At 39.1% G+C, this 23,753-nt stretch overlaps 2 protein-coding genes across 12 annotated transcripts in view; both read right to left on the minus strand.

Annotated features, from left to right (window-relative positions):
• Positions 1-23,753, minus strand: part of exd2 (exonuclease 3'-5' domain containing 2) — a 423,296-nt gene that overhangs the window by 78,661 nt on the left and 320,882 nt on the right. The gene's annotated exons all lie outside the window — the stretch shown is intronic.
• The window catches only part of pacs2 (phosphofurin acidic cluster sorting protein 2), a 288,404-nt gene continuing 271,053 nt past the window's right edge, over positions 6,403-23,753 (minus strand). For all 11 annotated transcript variants that reach the window (XM_073040292.1, XM_073040291.1, XM_073040290.1 and 8 more), the window contains 3 exons: positions 22,795-23,024; positions 22,197-22,310; positions 6,403-11,562 (listed from right to left, as the gene is read on the minus strand). In XM_073040292.1, coding sequence (XP_072896393.1) covers positions 11,444-11,562; positions 22,197-22,310; positions 22,795-23,024 — 463 coding nt within the window. In that variant the 3' untranslated portion in view covers positions 6,403-11,443. The remainder of the gene's footprint in view (positions 11,563-22,196; positions 22,311-22,794; positions 23,025-23,753) is intronic.

Below are 23,753 nucleotides of genomic sequence, written 5' to 3' on the forward strand. Positions count from 1 at the left end.
TGATATGACGATAAAGTTGAAGTTGACCTCACGGTAACAAAGGACCAGATTGATTTCTGAAATTTGGGCAGGGGTGGGGTGTGGTTATTATTTTATGAGATTGAATAGAATAGGACTGGTCTACTTGAGAATAACTTGAACTTGAGATAAAGCTGAAACATACACATTTACTTAGCTTGACAAGACACTGGACATTTGTCCCAGATGGTTATTTCTTTAACAGAAAGTGTTGTAAACCTTTGTAATTCTCTGCCCAGTCACACCATGGCCACTCAGTCACTGAATGTACGTATACTTCAGACAGGAATCATAAAGATACTTGGATATTAAGGGAATTAAACTTTATAAAGCTAGTGCAATATGTAGAGTAAATTTAAAAGAAAAAAATCCATAACTTCTGGGAAATAAAATGTAATTCTCTGCTTCGCCTTACTCATCGTTTCTATATTGTTGGCGGTTCATTTGTCTGCATTATTGGATTGTTGTTCCCATCCTGTTTTCAGTTTTTCAACAGTCACGGTCATCTTATTCTTCCTACCAAATACATTTACCTGTACTGATGTGTTTTCCCCAATTAAAAAACATTCTGCACGTTCATTAACATTGTACAATATTTTGTCACAGTCAGCCCCATTAAGTGTCAATTTCAGATCCACACAGTTTTGAAATTATTTTTCCAATCTCCATCCAAATATTTATGTAAATCATAAATCACAGTAGTTCAAGTAGGACATTGCTTTCCAGCTTTGACAGGTTGGGTAATTACCTCCATAGTTTGCTATCCATTCTGCCACTTGTCTTAATTCTACCTAAAAACTCACAGGACGGGCAGTAATACATTAACATTAATAGAAGATTGTCTAAAGGACAGGAAAACTCAGAATGAACAAGTTGTTGCACTGAAGTTAGGTAGCCTGGATATAGCCAGTGGGTTGGTGTAATGATCAGACCTGGGTGCTCAGCAGTTAGCATTTTACATTTGCATGAAAAGACAAAATCTGTTGATGGCAAAATGTTTGGGCAGCAATGAATACTACAGGACACAAGGATCTAAAGAGGTAAATGAGTGAGCTAGGAAATTGCAAATACAGAGTATATTGTAAAATGTATGTGGCTATGAACTTTGATGGGAAGACTAGAATTTTTTTAAACTATTTAGCGACTAGTAAATAAATACAAGTACAGCACTGAATCATGTCATCTGCAGAAACTCTGATGACTCAGCAATAGTTGGATGTATAAAAGGAGGACAGGAGGATGAATACAGGGCCCTGGTGGAGGACTTGGTTGAATGGTGCAAACTGAATAATCTGCAGCTCAACATCAGTAAGACAAAGGAGATGGTGATGGACCTTAGAAAGACCAAGCCTGCACTGCTCCCTGTTGCTATGAGGATGTGGATGTGGTGAGGATCTACAAGTACCTGGGGGTGCACCTGGATGCCAGACTTGAGTGGAGCACCAGCACAGAGGCTGTGTACAAGAAGAGCCAGAGTTGCCTCTACTTCCTGAGGAAACAGGTCCTTTGGAGTATGCAAGCCTCTCCTTCACATGTTCTACCAGTCTGTTGTTGTCAGTACAATCTTTTATGGGGTGGTGTGCTGCGGCAATGGCATCAACACAGGTGCTGTCAACAAGCTCAATAAACTGATTGAAAAGGCTGGCTCTTTTATAGGAGACAAACTGGACATCCTGGAGATTGTGGTAGATCAAAGGACCCTCTGGAAAATCCTGGAAATCTGGACAATGTTTCTCACCATCTGCATACCACTTTGGCTGGACAGAGGAGCACTTTCAGTATTAGACTAAGCCAACTGTACTGCTCCAAAGAGTGCTATATGAGGTAATTCTTACCTTTGGCCATTAGGCTCTGAGTCAACCTCCTCCTGTTAAATGTTATTAACCTGTTTACCAGAACTCTGTTAACCAAACCCTGCTATTGCAGATACCCTGTGCAATACTACCATCTCTTCTTATCTGGAAGGTGTGAATGTGCACCAATACTGTAATTCTTGCACTGCCGTCTTATCAGTGTGAACTTGGAAATCTTGTAATCTTTGACTTGGAAATCTTATACATTTTTTTTATTGAGTTTTCAATGATTACAGAAGGAAAAAAAATATCAGCCCTTCCCCCCTCCCGTAACCCCTCCCCCCTAACCATACATCTTATTTTTAAGGTAACTTTTTTTTTACTCTTTCTTCTCTTTCAATATTTGTATATCTGTGCACTTGTAATGCTACTGTGACACTGAAATTTCCTTTGGGATCGATAAAGTATCTAAATGTTGGCATACAGAATTTTGTGCTGGTTCAATCAACAAACTAAACATGCAGATATAGCTTGCAATTTGGAAGGCACTGCTGTGGGTTAAAGGCAAAAAGTCTTGCTGAGATAGACTAGTGCTTTGGTGAGACGTTAAATGTAAACACAGTGTTCCAAATAGTCTCCTTCCTCAAAGAGTATCTGAAACCTATGTGCTGTGTAGATTCAATAGTGTAAATGCTGAGATGAAGGAATGATCCTCAGAATGTGATAGATATTCATTTCTTGGGCCTCATGCTGATGTCTTGCTAAACTCACTCTTTAAACACAGCAGCTACAACCTGTAGGATCATAGACAGATGCAAGTAAACTTCCAACTATATTTGTTTAGCTTCTGGTCGTAAACGGAAGCTAGTCCCCAGTTCTTAAAATGTAAATGGCAGGTGGTAATCAGCTTTAAGTTTTAAAAATGCAGCTTTGCAAACAAGCACAGATTTGCTGGCTCAGACAATACAACTGCTGAAAAGTGCAGTATAAAACAATGGGTTATATAATTCGGCTTGATTTCAAACGGACAAGTTGACTCAAATTCGCTTAGTTCAAAGTGGCTTGCAGACCAGAAGGAAACAAATCACTTAGCATATCAATAACTGATCTATCAATGTTGGGTGCTTTATGTATCTAAGGAAGTAGTTTTACAGCATTAATGGTGCAAAGCTGAGAACTGTCTCTCCACGAGGCATTTAAACCTTTGTGTAAAAAGGATATCAGAGGAAATATTATATATGTCTGAAGCCACTCAAGTGGCAAAGAAACTGTATAAATGTAGAGAACAGTTCAGGGTTATTAGGAATGGGGTGAGGAACATCAAGAATCGATGAAAGAAACACAGGATGAACCAGAATCCTTTCCACACACACAAAATGCTGGAGCAACTCAGCAGGCCAGGCAGCATCTATGGAAAAAAGTACAGTTGATGTTTCGGGCTAAGATCCTTTGGCAGGACCCTTCAATGCTGTTTGGCCTGCTGAGAACCTCCAGCATTGTGTGTGTATTGCTTGGATTTCCAGCATCTGCAGATTTTCCTTTGTTTTAGAATCCAATCCTCTGGCTTTGAGTTCTGCAATGGAAAATTTGTTTGTCTGCATCGTTGGTATGTATTTTTAGTTTATAGGAATTGTATCTGTGTTTTGGAAATCCTTTGTGCTTCATGTTTTGGAAATGGATTGTGTTTTAGAAATATTTTGTAATTTGGAAATGTTTAAGATAGAAATTCTTGGTAAGTTTTAAATGTGTTTTAAGAATGTTGTTTAGATTTAAATGTGTATCACTGAAAATAAATGAACTGTTTAAAACTACTTTATTAGCTGTAAGTATCATCTCCTTAGTAGGGAAAGGGGACCCACTGCTCAAATAGTGGGGTATTGGCACTTAAACTCATGGTGGAAAATAAACTAGCTTTTGAAGATTGTATAGATATATCTTCCTTTAATCAATGTACTCGTGGATATTTATATCTGATAGAGCTTAAGGTTTTCATCTGAGTTTAGAACTTTGCAGTCAGCAAACCCAGTACCATCACTAGTAGAGACTGTGAGATCGATCTATACTCAATAGTTTAAAGGAAAGAGAAGTGAATTATTTGAAAAGATGATTCCAGAAGGGGAGTCCAGAATTATGGCCTGGTCTTTTCAGAGATTTGGCCACTTGGAACTGAGATATGAAAACTGAGGGCATGAAAATCTTCAGAATTCTCAGGTTGAGGATCCTTAACTGGCAAAAACATTCAAGTTTGAAATCAATAGATTTTTGGGCACCAGAAATTATGGGATTGGGTGGACATGAGGAATAAGGTCACAGCAATGTTAATGAAAAGCAGAGGAGGCTCAACACAACATACAACATGATTGCAGCTTTGATCTCTGCTTCTGATGTACTTACAAATAATTATGCTGAGTTTCAAAGATTTAGAAACAGAAAACTTAGAGCACAATACAGGCCCTTTGGCCCACAATGTTGTGCCAAACGTACTTACTTTAGAAATTACTTAGGGTTACCCACAGGCCTTTATTTTCTAAGCTTCATGTACCAGTCCAGGAATCTCTTAAAAGACCCTGTCTTATCTGCCTCCACCACCACTGCCAGCAGCCCATTCCACACACTCACCACTCTCTGCGTATAAAACTTACTTCTGACATCTCCTCTGTACCTGCTTCCAAGCACCTTAAAACTATGCCCTCTCATGATAGCTATTTCAGCCATGGGTAAAAGCCTCTGACTATCCACATGAACAATGCCTCTCATCATCTTGTACAACTCTAATAGGTCACCTCTCATCCTCTGACACTCCAAGGAGAAAATGCCAAGTTCACTAAACCTATTCTCAGAAGGCAGGCTCCCCAATTCAGGCAACATCCTTGTAGATCTCCTTTGCACCCTTTCTATAGTTTCCACATCCTTCCTGTAGTGAGGTGACCAGAACTGAGCACAGTACTCCAAGTGGGGTCTAACCAGGGTCCTATATAGCTGTAACATTACCTCTCGGCTCTTAAACTCAATCCCACGACTGATGAAGGCCAATGCACCGTATGCCTTCTTAACCACAGAGTCAATCTGTGTAGCAGCTTTGAGTGTCCTATGGACCCGGACCCCAAGATCCCTCTGATCCCCCACACTGCCAAGAGTCTTACCATTAATACTATATTCTGCCATCATATTTGACCTATGAAAATGAACTACCTCACACTTATCTAAGTTGAACTCTATCTGCCACTTCTCAGCCCAGTTTTGCATCCTATCGATGTCCCGCTGTAACCTCTAACAGCCCTCCACACTATCCACAACACCCCCAATCTTTGTGTCATCAGCAAATTTACTGACCTATCCTTCCACTTCCTCATCCATGTCATTTATAAAAATCATGAAGAGAAGGGGTCCCAGAACAGATCCCTGAGGCACACCACAGGTCACCGACCTCCATGCAGAATATGACCCGTCTATAACCACTCTTTGCCTTCTGTGAATAAGCCAATTTTAGATCCACAAAGCAATGTCCGCTTGGATCCCATGCCTCCTTACTTTCTCAATAAGCCTTGCATGGGGTACCTTATCAAATGCCTTGCTGAAATCCAGAAATATTGCATCTACTGCTCAACCTTCATCAATGTGTTTAGTCACATCCTCAAAAAATTCAATCAGGCCTGTAAGGCATGACCTGCCTTTGACAAAGCCATGCTGACCATTCGTAATCCTATTATGCCTCTCCAAATGTCCATAAATCCTGCCTCTCAGGATCTTTTCCATCAACTTACCAACCACTGACTTGTTGGAGATTCAAATGTTTTATTTGTTGCATTACGTTCCCCATCCTTTGTTAACTCTGCTGTATTATCCTTCCTTACTCTCAGCTATGAATCTACTTCCATGAAATCCAAAACATTAATTCTGCCATAGTCTCTTCTACCCTCTAGTTTCCAAATATAAAGGACACAAGGATCAGGAAATTCAGGACATAATTACCACTGCCATAAACAAGTCACTTTAGAAGCAAGGTGTGAAAAAGTATAGACATTAAAGTATATAATAATCATGGTTTTCTCCCCCCTGCCTATTGCAAGTTTTCAGAAGAGGCAAAGAGGCAGGATTTGGAGAATTGCAAATTGATTTTTTTTTAATTGTTCAGTGAATGAACAAGCATATGGGAACTCCCTCAATGACATACAACCATTGTCCTACATTCTTTGACTTCTGAAAAGCCAATAACACATTTTAAATCTAAATCTCTCCAGGGACTCAGTCCTCTGCATCCTCATCCAGTACTAGATCCTTTGTAGAGGTTTTACTTCTCTAACTTTGGCCTCTTACTCATCCTTCCATTCTTGTCACCTTTACTTCTCTAGCCCCCAAACTCTGAAATTCTCTCTCTATATTTTTTCGAAAATTTTCTCAGAAAATTTTCTTTTTAAGTACCTCCTTAAAAGGCTTACTGTCGAAACTGTCTGTGCTCTCGTGAAGAACCATTGGACGCTTTGTTCAAATGTCCTATATAAAAGTGGTTGGCCATTGAGCCAAAAAATAGTGAATAAAACTTTCAAGACAGAATGAATAACCAATTCCATGTAATGACACGACACACAGGTAAAGGTTACTTTATTTATTTGTAGTAATCCAATGTATTGCATGTCTGTTCCTTCATAAAGTTTTCACCAATATATAAAGAAAAGCAAACTTGCACTACAATGGGGTTGTAAAACACAAATACTGCAATTGTATCATATATCAGCCTTCTAAAGTGAAAATTCAAAACATTTTAATTAAAAAATTAAAAGACTTAAGATTTTATTCTTGACAGCAAAACAGTGCAAATTTTCACATCATGGTGTGTCTGTATTTGAAACCATTCACATTTGTACAGAGGTTTCACACACAGTACTTCCATAATGCTTCCAGGTCAGAGGGCAAGTGCTTTCAGAGGATAACAAATTGCACTCTATTATTATAGGATTTAGAAGCAAAGAATGCTGAATATTAAGATGGTGAATGGTTTATTGATTTGTTTACTTCTCTCTTCTGGCACAGGTATATTTTTTAAAAATTGGGCAATGCCTCCAACCGTTCTCAATTCCTATTTCCCTTTAGATTTTATCTATTACTCAAAATGCTTTGATAATTTGAAAGCAAAGAGCATGCTATTTTAAAAATGCACTAACCTAAAATTTTGCATTTTTAAAAAAGACTTTCTGACTTCCATTTTGGAGAACTGCCCAAGAGTCTTGCAGCAGTGGATAGAACTGTGCCTCTGAACACTTTAAGGAGGCCAGTACAAAGGAAAGCAACATAAACCCAATAAAACAGTATAACAAAGGTGAAATGAGAACAAAGCAAATATTCACATTCTTTGCATATCCACGTGTGGTGATGGACCTATGATTAACGTTCACCAAGTTAATTGCAGCTCGGAAGGATACCCCACCATTATATTTCAAACAATTGTTTAAATTGTGTCTTCACTGGATTCCACTGCATTGTTAAACTTGATTGGTCTCCAAAACATTTCACCAGTTCACTAAGCATTGCATGATCATCTTTTAGTGAGAACGAGGCTCATCCCTACATTTAAAAAATGTTTGTTCAAATATTTGTCCATCTTCAGACAAATTGAATGGAAAATACACAAAAGATTTCCAAGGACCATATGACAATGTTGCAAAAATATTGTGCTCCTGCTTTGTATTAACTCAATCTAAGGTCATGTTTCACGATCATTCTACCAATGATATCTAGAAATTACATCTTTAGATTCTAGGAATCAACCATCTGAAGGAACAAAATCAGCATGGTTTAAAAAGGTTTCATTCCTTTAATAGTAGCCTCTGACCCTTTCCAACAGAGTGCCACAGATGATGATGAATTTCCAATACCTTATCTAAGTAACCTTTCTTGATGGGTAAATGGATAGCATATTGTTTCAACATTATAGGCATTAGCTCAGTGCCCAGCACTTTCCTAAATTGACATGCACTTCTGAACCCAAGGCTAGATTAGCTAACTGGACAACTGGGATCAAAATGCTGAGATTTTGATCTGTAATGTTTCCTCTTTATAGATGGTTTGTGAAGGAGGCCTGCAAATACCCTTTACGCAAGTCAATATTAAATGATAGTTATTGAATGTCAGGCACAGGCCTAGAACATTACAATCCTTGAACAGAAAGAAAATAGCATGAGCTCTTCAGGACCTGGTAGCAGTATGTGAGTAACACATGTTGACATATTACAAGTGCAGAATTAGCATGGTACCAATTTTGAGTAGACTTGTACATTTCCACATATAGAAAGCTGCCCTTCGTACGTAAGGTTAATTCAGTCAGTATCGGTTATGTCGTTTCATTTATTCAGCCATATTCTAACATGGAAAATCAGTGGCTATATCCCAAATAATCAGTAGGTCAGTCAGACAGCATGGATTTCAGAAACCCTGTCTCCAACAACAAAGATAAAAGCAGTGGGGCCCTGTCCCCACTCACACAAAGCCATGTATTTGGTATCAGTGTACCTCTGTAAAAGTTGCATTTGCTGGTTCCAGAAATTAAAGTTGAAAAAGTAGTATTCATATTGTATCTCCTAACCGATAGTATTTATTTGTGGAACATACTGCTGTATTTCCATCTCCATGTGGAAGTTAATCCAGTAAACTGCAACAGTATGTATTTAAAAAATCATCCTTTCTTCATCCTACCACAATTACTTTCTCCATCCTACCACAATTACTTCCTCCACAGGGAATGCAGATTCTCACAGGGTTTGGTTCTATGGTCACCACTTTACAGAATGCAGGTGGCTGCTAAAAACCAGGAGTGATTGAGCTGCAGGATTATCACCAAAGCCAACCCTATTCATATCTGACATCTAAGCACAACCTCCTTCCATCCAGTGGGGGAGGGAGGTAGCGGATTGGGGGTGCAGGTTAATAGGAGGGAGGTGGTGTAGGAGGGGGGAGGGAAGGTGGGGAGATCAGGTACAAGAACAATAGTGGACTTTTCCTTTTGCCTAACCCTTGGGTGCTTCAAGTTCATTGTAGTACCTTACTTTGCAATGCTGCTGATCAGGCGTCAAACCAGAGACTCTCATGTACAGTCCAGAAATCTACTGAACTGAAGAGAGATTTGCTTGAACACTTACAATTCCAAGGGTGGTGAAGAGTGGTAATAATGGGCTCTAAATTCAGATACAAGAAGATGCAAAATTGCCAAGGGTTGACAATATATGCCACACTGTATACCGGGTTGCACTGTATGAACAATGTCAAAGTTGAGCTCCTCTTTTCTATTCATGTCTGATTTCACCCCAATGAGCTCAGTCATCTGGAAAATCCTTACAGCAACAGGAAGGAGAATAAGGCAGCCACCTAAACAAAGATTACGCATTCTCAAGAGCTTATGCCCATCTGCAAGTCCTCAATGTCACTTTCATGAACAGTGCAACACTATCTACTCACAGTAACTAGTGGTAAGAACCTCTGAAATGAGTGACTCGTGTAAAATCACTATTTAAAGATAGTGCCTATAATAAACGGGTCAGAGATTTAAGCGCCACATAGGAACTGCAGACAGTAATGAAATAGACCCTGATTATTGATGACTAGTGTTACATACTGTAGATCAGATGCCATAAAGTAAGACTAGATATGTGTGAATATACTGTCGCACACAGACTTATAAAGCAGAGATGAATATTCTAGCACCACAAATCCTGAAGGCAAAACAGACATTTCTATGTGTTTGAGTTATTTAATCTTTAAGACATTGATATTTGCAGTGTTCTGTGTCACCTTTCCACCTGCAAATACAACACTCCTGATGCACTCTGAGGCACTAGTTCATTGGCATATTATACCCTGCAGGGCCAGGTCCTGATTTAGTTGCGCTTAAGGCAGGTGAGATCTAATGAATTCTCACCCAGAATTACGTATTACTTAAAAATATTTTGGCACATTAAAATAAAAAGATCTGAGGTATTTGCAGAAGCAGAAAACTACACACTGTTAAGGTTAAATTTCACAATGAGATTATTAATTATTTTCAGTGTGAAGGGAATCAATGCAAACATGGTTTATTTTCAGATGAGCTACAAGCCTAACTCTGACCCATATATTCAAACTCAAGTCACACACATTATGTTAAGAGTTTTTGCACTGATACAATATATATGGGGGGGGGGGGGCTGACAGGGTGAAAGAGGGATGGGAAGAGATTCATTACATTAAGAGCAAGTACCTTTTGGTGTCTATAGTGGCAGATTCTGCACTGTCACTGCACCAATCTATATAAAACTGTACAACATAAATTATTAGTGTCAAAAAAAATCAATCTGCACTCCTTCAAGAGACTATATTCTTTCAGGAGGCCTACTCAAATCCATACAAATTATGCCATAAATATCAAAGCTAATACCAACAAACTGTTATATACATTGCAAATTATAAGCAAGACCACAAGGAAAACAGGCATCCTTCCTTTTTAGTGATAGGTGCACTCAAATTACACAGATTATTTCCTGAATGGTTTTATGTTACAATTGGGATAAAGAGCATCTCTCTGCTGTCCACTCCAAAACCAAAAGACAACAGTTAAAAATCTATAGAACCCAGAATATGAGCACAAAATGTTATCTGAAGCTGAGCATTTTGGAAATCTTGCACTAGATCACTAATGTGCATGGTGGAGACAAAGCCCCTGTGGTAACGATGTGGCTGGTGTATGAAAGATCTCATCACTTTGCTTCCTCATCAGGCATCACAAAGGAAAAGACCCCAAGAAGTGCACCAGAAAAAGGAAAACACAAAAAAGTTATACTACAGTTTTATTAAAAAGTGGTGCGATAGAAATGTAGCAGCTAGTCGGTGTGACCAGCGGAAACCAAACCCACTTGCCAGCTTTGGAAGGTAAGAAAGCATTTAGTGGGATGACCTGAAGCTCCACAGCCAAGTAGCTCCCCTTTTATAGCCGCCAAGCTAAGACTGTACACTGTTTGGTAGCTGAGACTCATTAAAGAAGCACAAATGAAATAAACAAAATAATCTAGTGGTAATCACTCTCAGACTTCATTTGGAGTCTGTGCATGTGGCTACAATGGAAGTAGCTTGTGGGTCTTGGGTATGTGACAAAGATCAACTTGACTCACGATTCACAGTGGATTTCCAGGGAGAAAATTATACCACCTATATTCCAAGAAGTACAACTATAGCCCAATGCAAAAAAAAAATCCAATGTAAGTCAGCTTTTTTTTAAAACTATTAATCTTTGTTCTGCATGGATTATGCAAGGTAGTGAACAGGTTTGCCACCTATCCTTCAAACTTCAGGCTTTACCTCCATCTCTCGAGAACCAAACAAAACAGGTAATAGCGCAACAAAATGTGGTAAGTTCATCACACACATCTGAATCTGAATGCCGTCTTTCCCTTGCTGCAGAGAACCAATGCTGCAGATGCACCCACATAACCTTCTGGTTAGATTTGGAAAGATTTTTTTTGTAGTATTCCTTGCCTTGGAACGTCCTTTTCAAAAAAAAATTGATGAAAAGCTCTGAAACAGCACACAAGCAGCAGGCACCTGCAGTTTGCAAAGGGTTCTTGGCACTGGGTAGCTGCTGGTTTTCAGCACAGCACAGCTGAGAAAGTTTAATAAGCAGATTTCAAATGGGTGAAAATGCCAATTGGGAAATACTTCACGTGAGAGGACCACTGAGCTGCAAGCTGGAAAAACTTCACGTCGTTCCACTCCACTCCATCAATCGTTACTGGAAGAAAAGCAGAGAAAGATTGAGCACATTGGCTAAAACAAGTATTCTTTTTTTTTATTTTTTATTAGTTTTTCAAAACATTTTACAAATTAAAAACCCCAAATCCCAATGAGGAGCATTAATACAGTGCAAAATTAAGCATACAATAACAATATGCTACAAAGGAAGAGAATTTAACAAAAAAGCACCTAAATTAAAGACAAGTAAGCTTAGTGTTCTCCCCAAGCCCCACAACACAAGAAAAAAACAACAACGCCAGACCGACCACAACACAATATAGAGAGTATAAGTCAGGACAGTCAAACTCCCAGACTGTGAATACACTTAGCAACAGAGGATAATAATGCCTACTACCAGAAAAAAAAAGGAGCTGAAAGCAAGGGACCGAAAAGAAAAAAAAAGAAAAAAAAAACCCTAGTCAAGAGGAAGGTTATGAAAGTACTCGATAAAAGGTCCCCAGACCTTATGGAACTTTAGATCCGAATTAAGAACTGAATAATGAATTTTTTCGAGGTCCAAGCAGGCCATAATGTCGTTAAGCCATTGCGCATGAGTGGGCGGGGCAACATCTCTCCATCTAAGGAGGATCAAGCGTCTAGCCAGGAGAGAGGCAAAGGATAGTATTCGGCATTTGGTCGGACCCAGACATAAATCTGTCTCGCCCCAAAAACCGAACAGAGCAATTAAGGGGTTTGGTTCTAGGTGCTGATTCAGAATACCCGATAATGTAGTGAAGACATCTTTCCAGAATTTCTCCAAGCTAGGACAGAACCAGTACATATGGATGAGAGAGGCCACGCCCCTCTTGCATTTATCACAGAGTGGACTAATGCTAGGGTAGAATCGAGATAGTTTAGATTTAGACATATGGGCTCTATGAACAATCTTAAACTGTAAAAGGCAATGGCGAGCACAAAGAGAGGTTGAGTTAACCGATTTGAGAACTGAGTGCCAGCTCTCCTCGGATAAGGAGATATTTAAATCCTGCTCCCAGGCCATTTTAATTTTATCCACAGGGGCCCGTCGTAAGGCTGCTAGTTTATCTCGGATAATTGATATTAAACCTTTACCTAGTGGATTAATGGAAAGAAATAGGTCCATAGCATTTTTCGCAGGCATTTCAGGAAAGTTAGGAATTAAAGGAGCAATAAAGTGTCGGATTTGGAGATATCTGAAAAAATGAGCGTTAGGCAGGTTGAACTTAACAGAGAGCTGCTGAAAAGAAGCGAAGCGATTATCAATGAAAAGATCTTCAAAATGTCTAATGCCCTTCCTATACCAAACATGGAATGCTGAATCGTACGTAGTAGGTAAAAAAAGGTGATTCTGTGAGACAGGGCTAGAAACGGAAAACCCCTGGAAACCATAGCATTTCCTGAACTGAGCCCATATACGCAAAGTGTGTCTAACAAGAGGATTAGCTATTGATCTGGGCAGACTGCTAGGGAGTGCAGAGCCAAGAAGTGCAGAGATAGATAATTCTTTAGTGGAGCTCAACTCCATTGCCACCCAGTTAGGGCACTCGGGTTGGCCGTGGAAGAAAGACCAGAAGGTAGCACAACGTATATTAGCTGCCCAATAATATAAGCGAAAGTTAGGTAAAGCCATGCCACCCTCTTTTTTAGATTTTTGGAGGTGGATTTTATTAATTCTAGAGTGCTTATTCTGCCACAGATATGACAAAATAATAGAGTCTAAGAAATCAAAAAAAGATTTAGGAATAAAAATTGGGATAGATTGAAATAAGTATAAAAATTTGGGGAGAACATACATTTTAACAACATTAATACGACCTACCAAAGACATAGATAGAGGTGACCATTGTACCAGACTCTGTTTTATAGCATATGAAAGATTGACAAAGTTTTCACGAAAGAGATCTTTAAACTTCCTTGTGACTGTAATTCCAAGATAAGTAAATTGATTATGGACTACTTTAAAAGGGAGATCACGAAATATTAGTTCTTGTGCTTCTTTATTAATTGGGAAAAGTTCACTCTTATGTAAATTAAGTTTATAGCCAGAGATCTGGCTAAACTGGTCAAGAAGTGAAAACATTAAAGGTAAGGATGTAGACGGATTTGAGAGAAAGAGTAATAAGTCATCAGCATAGAGAGAAACTTTATGCTCAACACCCCCTCTCCAAATCCCGGTCAATTCAGGACAGTTTCGAAATGCTATCGCCAGAGGTTCTATAGCCAAATCAAAGAGAAAGGGACTTAAGGGGCATCCCTGACAGATGCCACGTTTGAGATTAAATACTTGGGATTTCTGAAAATTAGTTAAAACAGAAGCAGCAGGACACAGGTACAGCAATTGGATCCAAGAGATGAAACTTTGGCCGAGGTCAAATTTTTCTAAGACTGCAAAAAATTAGTTCCACTCTATACGATCAAATGCTTTCTCCGCATCGAGGGAAATAACACATTCGGGAGTCCCAGTTGGAGTTGAGTATAAAATATTAAATAGACGCCGAATGTTAAAAAAAGGAGATGGTTTTTAATAAAGCCTGTTTGGTCATCAGAGACAATGGAGGGAATAATGGTTTCTAATCTATGAGCCAACACTTTAGCTAAGATCTTTACATCAACATTGAGCAGAGAGATCAGCCTGTATGAGGAACACTCTGTTGGGTCTTTGCCCTTTTTTAAAAGAAGAATAATAGATGCCTCATTGAAAGAGGGTGGTAATTTGCCGTAATTAAACGAGTCAGATAATACTGAAAGTAACTCAGGAGAAAGAAGTGAAGAGAATGATTTATAAAATTCTACAGGGAACCCATCAGGTCCAGGAGATTTCCCTGAGGACAGTGCAGAAATTGCAAAAGATATTTCTTCTGATGATATAGGCGCATTGAGTTTGGCTTTGAAATCAGATGAAAGTGAGGGGATATTCAGATTCTGTAAAAATTGATCAACAGAGATATTGTCATTCAGAGATTCAGAGGAATAAAGCCGAGAATAAAAAATTTTAAATGCGTCATTAATTTCTAAATGATCCGATGTAAAGTCTCCGTTCTCCTTCCGGATCTTTGTAATATGTTGTTTGGCTTTGGAACGCCTCAGCTGATTGGCTAGGAATTTACCAGATTTATCCCCATGAATGTAAAAGCGACTCTTGCTTTCGAGAAGTTGGCGTTTGACAGGTTGAGTGGACAGAAGGTTAAATTTAGTTTGGAGTTCAACACGCTTCTTGTATAATTCAGGGTTCTTAGTTTGGGCATATATTTGATCCAAATCTTTAATCTGGTTAATGAGGTCTGATCGATCTGCACAGGATCTTCTGTTGAGATTTGCTATGTAAGAGATTATTTGACCCCTCAGATATGCTTTCATGGCATCCCAGACAATCTGGGATGGCACTTCAGGTGATGTATTAGTGTTAAAATAAAAGGCTATCTGATCCTTAATAAATTTTACAAAATCATCATCCGATAATAAAGTTGAATCAAACCACCAGTGTTTATTCCTCTGAGGGAGACCAGGAAAGTTCAGAGAGAGGGTAATTGGGGCATGGTCAGAAATCAGTATACTCTGATAGTCACAAGAGTGGGCAAATGGGATAAGTTGGTTATCGAGTAAGAAATAGTCAATTCTAGTGAAGGTATGGTGAACATGTGAGAAAAAAGAATAATCTCTCTCCGTAGGATGGAGGAAACGCCATATATCAGAGATACCAAGATTAGAGAGAAACGATTGGATAGCTAAGGCAGATTTAGTAGGTGATCTGGTAACAGAGGACGATCGATCCAGTTTAGGATCCAACCAACAGTTGAAGTCACCACCCAGTATAAGAGAATATGAGTTTAAGTCTGGTAGTGAGGAAAAAAACCGTTCAAAAAAGTTAACATCATCAAAGTTGGGGGCATACAGGTTTGCTAGTGCAACTTTAGTGTTATATAGTTTACCAGAAACAATAATAAAACGGCCATTTGTATCAGATATTTTATTATGGAGTTCAAAAGGAATATTTGAGTTAATAAGAATGGAGACTCCCCTAGCTTTAGCGGCAAAGGATGAATGAAAATGCTGACCCGCCCACTTTGACAGAAGCCGGGAGTTATCAAAACAACGAATATGAGTTTCTTGAAGGAAAGCAATGTCAGCTTTGAGTTGTTTGATATGTGAGAATACCTTCCTCCTTTTAACAGGGTGATTCAATCCCTTTACATTCCAGTTCACAAATTTAAGTGCACTAGCCATTATCAATTACTAATGCATAAAAGGCAGTAGACATAAAAAGTCAAGCAGTACAATAGCAGTCTGGGAGCAGAGATGTAAACATAGATTCGTAAAATCAAAACATATACATGTCCTGAGCAATAAAGAGAAACAATAAATACAGTGAGTGATGTTGGAACTGGAAAACCCACCCCACCCACACAACCCAAAACTAGACGGCTACCAAAACAAGTAGCTAGCTCTACCAAAAAAATTAACCCAAATACAACTTCCAGATCTGTGTCATTAACAACAGTTCCGTATAGATACTATAGCAAATAGTAACTAGATTATGCACTAGAAAACATAACTACAGATTAGAACACCTTCTGCAGAAATATAAAACTTAATACAGTGAAAATCGGAAGAAAACCAAAAGTAACCTACCCGCGAAAAATTATAGAAGAATAAAGTAAGAGAAAGGAAAAAAAGGTAAAAAAAAAAAGAGGAAGGGGAAAATTATAAATTCAAGACGAGTATTTATCAACCATTTACAGAGGAGAGAAAAAAAATTCAGAGATTAGAAAAAAGGGGTGAAGAAAAGGAAAAATAAATAAATAAATAAATATTTAAAAAATCAGCAATTAAACTGTGAACCAACAAACAGGGAGGCCTTCACTAAAGACTTCGAACCTCCAAAACAAGTTAGAGTCAGTTGTAGAACTCTGTAGATAAAGTTATACAAGAATAAAAATAGATTACACACACACCAAATCCCGGGAGAGATTGTCAACAGCCCTTAGAGTTTCAATGAATAATGTCTGAGTGATTCAAGTAAAGTCTGAGTCCAGAAAAAGTAATTTTACTACGAGGAGTACTTATCCACCATTTTAGGAGGTCCGATCAGATTCCGAAGATGACTGGATAGCCGGAAGACTTGCCACAAATGCTTCAGCTTCCTTCACTGATTTGAACCACTTGTATTTTACAGTATTAAGCTTGATTCGTAGATCGGCAGGAGTACGAAGACAGGGTTTGAAACCACGTTCAAAAAGCACTTTCATTGCACCTTTAAACTCAGCGCGCATCTTTAAGGTCTGGGGTGCAAAATCTTCCACAAAGCGAATGGATGTATCCTGGAAAGTAAAAGACCCCCTGCGACGTGCCTCTACAATCAGACTGTGTTTTACCTGGTATTGATGGAAGCACAAGATTACTGGTCGCGGACGGGAGCCCAGAATTCCGGGGGGAACGTAGACTCTGTGTGCCCGTTCGAGCTCAGGCGGGTTCGGAAGCAAATCTTTCCCGAATATCTCACAGAGAAACTTGGCGAAAAACTTCACGGTTGGTCCATGTTCGGTCGCCTCTGGCAATCCAAGAATTCTAAGATTGCAGCGTCTGCTGCGATTTTCGAGATCCACCATTTTGGAAAGGAGTTTGTTACATTTTTCCTCTAAGCTGGAACAGAGGGTCTCCAAGTATCGAACACGACTTTCTAAATCTTCAGAAGTCGAATCGATGCGAGATAGGTGTTCGGCATGCTTGTCCACTTTATCGTTGATCCAATCCAGTTTGTCTTCCAACTGTTTGAAAGCGGTTTTAAATTCCTTTAAAATTTCGTCTCGGAGCTTTCCGAGCGCAGCCAGGGTCTCGTCTGAAAGAGCTGGAACTTCCTTTCTCCCGGATTTAAAACTCTTGCTAGACATTGTAAGTTAGATATGTTCACAGGCAAGTAAGAGATACCGAAAAAATTCCTAACTAAGGTTTAAAAAATGGAGACATTTAGTGCAAAGATAGCGACAGTAACGGAACAAAAGTTCGGAGCAGCTAAACAGTCGCCATCTTACCGGAAGTCCATTTTCTTTTTTAATTCAAAAATAATTGACTGAGCTGAAATTTTGTTTTGTGCAGGTAATAATGATCTGGAATGGTGAAAGAGTGGGAAGCAAGTTCATTTGGAGACTCCAAACAGAAATTGAATTTAACAATAAAAGTAGTTTCTGGATAAAGAGGAGTAGAGCACTCCTAACTAGAAGGCTCTGTCAAAGATCTGCTTGGGCACAATGGGCTGTAAGGCCTGTACCTGTGCTATATGCTACTATAAATAATCACCATCATAGCATGATTACTCATTATTTTGTGCTCATCTCCCAAGTAAGCAACTCAAGATTCCTTGTGATAATTCCAAATGTTTTGAGTAAGCTTCCTAGTTTGCTAATTCATTGAGCTTCAAACACAGATAATTACAAGCAACTTTAGGTATTGAGGATTGAAATGTACCAGTCAGGGCTTTCTTGCATGTCTTGTGATGAACACACACTATTTTTTTGGTGTTCTCTCTTGATGTAGAGAAATTTTCAATGACCGTGCTGTTAAAAATGGCTTCAGCAGACTTTGTGAAATCCTAGGGAAGTACTACTATAGCCATATAACTAAGGATAGCTAGGATAGTCTGCAGAGCCCGCTGTTGCTTACTTTTAAGCTATATACTCTTAAGGTGATTGGAGGAAAGTATCAGGGGTTTGCCAGATGTAAATATCTAACAGAGAGTGGTAAGTGCATGGAACACACTGATGGGTAGTGGTAGGGCAGATACATTAGGGACATTTAAAAGACTCTTAGATAGGCACATGGATGAAAGAAAAATGGAAGGCTATGTGAGAGGGAAGAGTTAGATTGATCTTGGAGGAGGTTAAAAGGTCAGCACAACATTTTGGTCCATAGGGACTCTGTAGTGCTGGTAGTGTTCTATGACTGGTAACGTAGATAAACATGGGCAAATTGGTACAGAATCAAAAAGGTCAGCCAACTATATGTGTGTTCAAAGAGAAGTGGCTTTGAATTTGCAGGACATTGGCTCCAGCATTGGGAGAGGAAGGAGTTGTTCTGAGGGGACAGGCTCCATGTGAGCCATGTTGAGCCCAGGGTCCAGTGAATCTCACAAGTAGGACTGTGGATAGGGCTTCAAACTAAATAGTTAGAGGGTGGCTTCAACAGCTTCGGAAAGTAAGGATGAAACACAAGAGAAGGAGAGTGTAGAAGAGGTTACTGAAATCTCCAGAATAAAGAATAAGACGAAGTTTAGAAAGGGGTAAGAATTTAACTTGGGGAAACATGGAGACAAAATTGAAAAGAAGGATGGTCAATAAAGGACCAAAGGTGTTGTACCTGAATGCATGCAGTATACAAAATACGGTAGGTGACCTTACAGCGCAGGATTGACATTGTAGGCATCATGGAGTCATAGTTGAAAGAAGATCACAACTGAGCAGAGGGGGTAGGAGGCTTTACTGGTAAAAATGAAATCAAATCCTTAGAAAGAAGTGACACAGAATCCCTGTGGGCAGAGTTAAGAAACTGCAAAGCAAAAAGACCCTGATAGGAGTTGCACTGTATAAAGCCCCTTGAACATTACACAGAATGTGGGGTACAAATTACAATGGAGATCAGAAAAGGCATTGTTGCGATGGTCATGCGATCTTTCATATGCAGGTAAATTGGGAAAATTAGGTTGTTTCTGGAGCCCAAGAGAGGGAATTTGTAGAATTCCTATGATATGGATTGATAGAGCAGCTTGATAGAGCACTAGAGAAAAGACAATTCTGGATTAGGTGTTATGTAATGGTCCTGATTTGATTAGGCAGTTTAAGGTAAAGAAACCCTTAGAAGAAGTGATCATAATGATATAGAATTCACCCTGTAGTTTGAGAGGGAGAGCTAAAATCATATGTACCAGTATTACAGTTGAGTTAAGGCAACTACAGAGGCACGAGAGAAGAGCTGGCCAAAGCTGATTGGAAGGAGACACTAGCAGGGATGATGGTAGAATAGCAGTGGCTAGAGTTTTGGATGAAGTGGGATCTGTTCATCCCAAAGAAGAAGCAGCATTGTAAATGGAGGATGAGGCCAATGTGGCTATCAAGAGAAGTCAAAGACAGCATAAAAGCAAAAGAGAGGGCATATAATATAGCAAAAATTAGTGGGAAGTGAGAGGAAAAGCAATGAGGAGAGAAAAGGTGAAATATGAAGATATGCTATTCAGTGATATGAAAGAAGATACCAGAAGTTTTTTTCCAAATACATAAAGAAAAAAGAGAGGCAGGAGTGGACATCAGACCACTGGAAAATGATGCTAGAGAGGCAGACAAACTGAAGAAGTATTTTGCAGATACCAGCAGCATGCCAGAAATTCAAGAGTGTCAGGGGCAGAAGTAAGTGTAGTTGTTATTACAATGTGGAAGGTGCTTGAGAAACTGAAAGGTCTGAACGTAAATAAGTCATTTGGACCATATGGTTTACACCCTGGGATTTGGAAAGAGGTAGCTGAAGAGATTGTGGAGGTATTAGTTGTGATCTTTCAAGAATCACTAGATTCTGGGGTGGTTCTGGATGACTGAAAAATTGTAACTGTCACTCTACTGTTTAAGGAGAGAGGGAGGCAGAAGAAAGGAAATTATAGGCCAGTTAACCTGGCTTCAGTGATTGGCAAGATGTTAACGATGAGGTTTTGTGGTACTTTGAGTCACATGTTAAAAATTGGCCCAATTCAGCATGGTTTCCCTAAAGGGATAGATATCTTGCCTGAAAAATGTGTTGGAATTCTTTGAGGAAATAACAGACAGAATAGACAAATGAGAGTCAGTGGAAGTTGTTTACTTGAATTTTCAGAAGGCCTTTGATAAGGTGCTCCCCATGAGCTGCTAAACAAGATATGAGCCTATGGTATTACAGGAAAGATACTAGCATGGATAGAAGATTAGCTGACTGGCAGAATGGGAATGAAGGAGGGCTTTTCTGGTTGGCTACAGTAACTAGTTGCATTCTGCAGGGATCGGTGTGGGGTCTGTGGCTTGCAACTTTTCACATTACATATTAAAGATCGATGGCTTTGTGTCCAAGCTTGCAGATAATGCAAAGATAGGTGGAGGGGCAGGTAGTATTAAGAAAGTAGGGAGTCTGCATAAGGACTTCAACATATTAGGAGAATGGGCAAAGAAGTGGCAAATAGGATACAATGTAGGGAGGTGTGTGGTTATACATTTTGGTAGAAGGAATAAAGGTTTCGACTATTTTCTAAATGGGGATCAAATTAAAAAAATCAGAGGTTTAAAGAGACTTCTGCGCCCTAGTGCAGGATTCCCTAAAGGTTAACTTGCAGGTTCAAACAGTAGTAAGAAAGGCAAGTGCAATTTTAGCATTCTTTTCAAGAGGGCTAGAATATAAAAGCATAGATGTAATGCTGATGCTTTGTAAGACATTTGTCTGACCGCATTTGAAAAGTACCACAGATGGAGAAAAAGTTCCAAAATATTGCCCAAGTGCCTGATTCTCATGCACTGTGCACTAAGTATTCCACTTCATCATCCGAATGTGTACACCGGTTGAGAAATCATATCTTGGAACAATTCTTCTCAGCTGGTCAGGAGAGGGTGACTTGCATTAGTGGTACATCACTTGACTTCGAGGCATCTGAATTACTTTCCAGCCAATTAACTGTTCCTTTCTGAAGTAACACAGAAACCAAAAGCCAAGTAAAATGGTTCTCCTGCTTCTTTAATAAACAACATCAGCCAACCCAGACTTGGAGTAGAGTAATGATGAGGTATACTTAAAGGAACCCAAGAGTTTGTTGTGCATGGTATCGGGAATTCCTCGCAGTTTATTCCCTGCCATTAGAAATGTGTCAGAAGCCACCTCTCCCCATAGTTTATGCTACAATTCTGACAAGTTATTCCAGTGGACAAGTTGGGCCAAAGGGCCGATTGCTTTGCTGTCTTTCCCTCTTGATTCTGATGTGATTATCGTTTTCTTTCTAGTACATGCTTCACAATAAAGCCTAATTATGTCAATGGTCAAAAATAAAAGTATTCTGGATTACCAGTTACTGTATACTTCCAGTAATATGAGCTATGTGAAATTTCCCAGCGGTGAATGCAGGAACAGCAGTGCATATAAGGGATGCTAATCTCTAAGAAGACGATGAGAGCAGGGGTTTAGCAAAACATACATGGGAAGTTTGGGATTGACTAAACACAAGCTAATACTTGGAAATGAGTGCCAGCTTTAGTTCTAGGAGAGCCGCTCGACCTCTAGGGAAGTGAGCTCAATATCTCTGTGGCTACCGGCAGTGCATAAGGGGTAAATAATGAATGGTCAGCAATGCAATTCCTCAGAATGAACATTAGTAAGACCCCTTTGGTAGAAGAGATAAACAATTCCATTTCTTTCAACTATAACAATAAAAAAGTGTAAGTGCCTCATAATTTTTCTGTGGCCACTGCATTTCTTATATTACAAGGTATTACTTGCAAAGTACAATGTATAACCAAATGGCTACAGTGAACTTTGAGATATAGAAGGTACAACATAAGTGCCAGTCTTTATCTATAGCACACATAACCATGTACTTACAGAAGATATATAAAACAATACTGTTATAAGTCAAGTAAACCCAATTCTCTCCACTCATACCTCTCAGCATGGTCTGCTGTTGTTTTGCAGTGCAGATTAACCGGCTGATGCCTTCAATCACTTGGCTCTTTGATTCCATTTCTTTGTCTTTTGTCTTCTTGGGCAAAAACATAACTAAAAGAAAAATATTTCATATTAAAATATGAGGTAATGAAATGTGGTGCATTGTAGTCACACACTGATATGTCACAATAATCAACTTTAAAAAAGCATAATTGCTTGTAATGTTGTAAGTCATTGATCTAAGAGATGGTTTTTCTGAGAATTTCTATCTCCCACTAATAACTGAACAACAGTGCCTTGATTTAGACTGCTTTTCCCACAGAAAGTGCATGGACTCAAAGGACAGGCCAGACTAAAAGAAGGTAGATTATAGCAACTAAAGCTCCCTCGTGCTACACATCAACCATAAGCAATGTCAGATGATGAATCAATGTACGTATATTTAAAACACTATCATTCTAAAATTGGACCAGCCCGAAGTAATAAATGTGTGTCTTTCAGCAGGTCTATGAAGTACTTCCGGTATTTCAGATTTCCATCAACTACAGCTGTTTGACTTTCAAGAATTAGAATTCTCCCTGAGCAGTCTTCTTACCTTTTTTATTCTTCTCCTTTGTCACTACTGTCATGGACATCATTGGAAGGGCTGTAATTTCCCCACTACCGGGCAGCCTGCTGACCTGGAGGGAGCGGAAGGTGCACTTCAGTGTGTTCTTGGCTGCGGGATCCTTCTTTTCTGGGTCTTTCTTCTTGTCAGCCAGCTGAGCAATCCAATAGTCAACCTGCAGACCCATCAGCTCTCCACTGTGACCAAGGCTCTGCGAACTGGCAAGAGTTGAGCATAGTGCAATTACTGAGCTTGCCAACATATCAGTGCTTAACAAGAAAGCAAATGAAACCATTAAGCAAGCTTCATGCTATGAACACATGGATATGTAATAAATTCATGACAACTGCATTTATCCATGTGGCATCTCGACAGGATTATCTCTTGTTCTCAGCTGGTGATATAAATGAGAATTAGTGATAAAAAAAATGCTATTAGCCATATTGGTACATGTTAAATGAAGGTCACACACAGTTACTTACAGAACAGATACAAGTAAGTAGTATAATTACAAAATGGTGAAAGAAACACAATGGAACACCATTAATGGACATTGATTTGCATATCAATTCAAGTCACACTCATTAATAATAGTATAAACAGAGACACAATTACCCTTGGATGAATCATATGAAACAGGATACCACTAAGTCTACACAGATCCCAAAGGGAATAGATACTCCTCAGATACTCAGCATTACACTAATTAGATCTTACTGAGGCTCATGGTTTAGCTTTGACAAAGGCTACATGTCATATGTCAGGTTACGTGTTAAACTTGTACAATGAAAACCAGCACATAAAATTCAACATGACATGCCAGAGACAGTTGCAGCTAACGTGACATTGCCAAAGACACCATTTTACAGACCAAATGCAAAACTTATATCCCATTTTCCCCCTCAGATCCTATTGGATTTAAAGTTCACTAAAACATTAGCTGTCTT

This window comes from Hemitrygon akajei, chromosome 3 (genome assembly GCF_048418815.1).
Source record: "Hemitrygon akajei chromosome 3, sHemAka1.3, whole genome shotgun sequence".
In the NCBI taxonomy this organism is placed as follows: Eukaryota; Metazoa; Chordata; class Chondrichthyes; order Myliobatiformes; family Dasyatidae; genus Hemitrygon; species Hemitrygon akajei.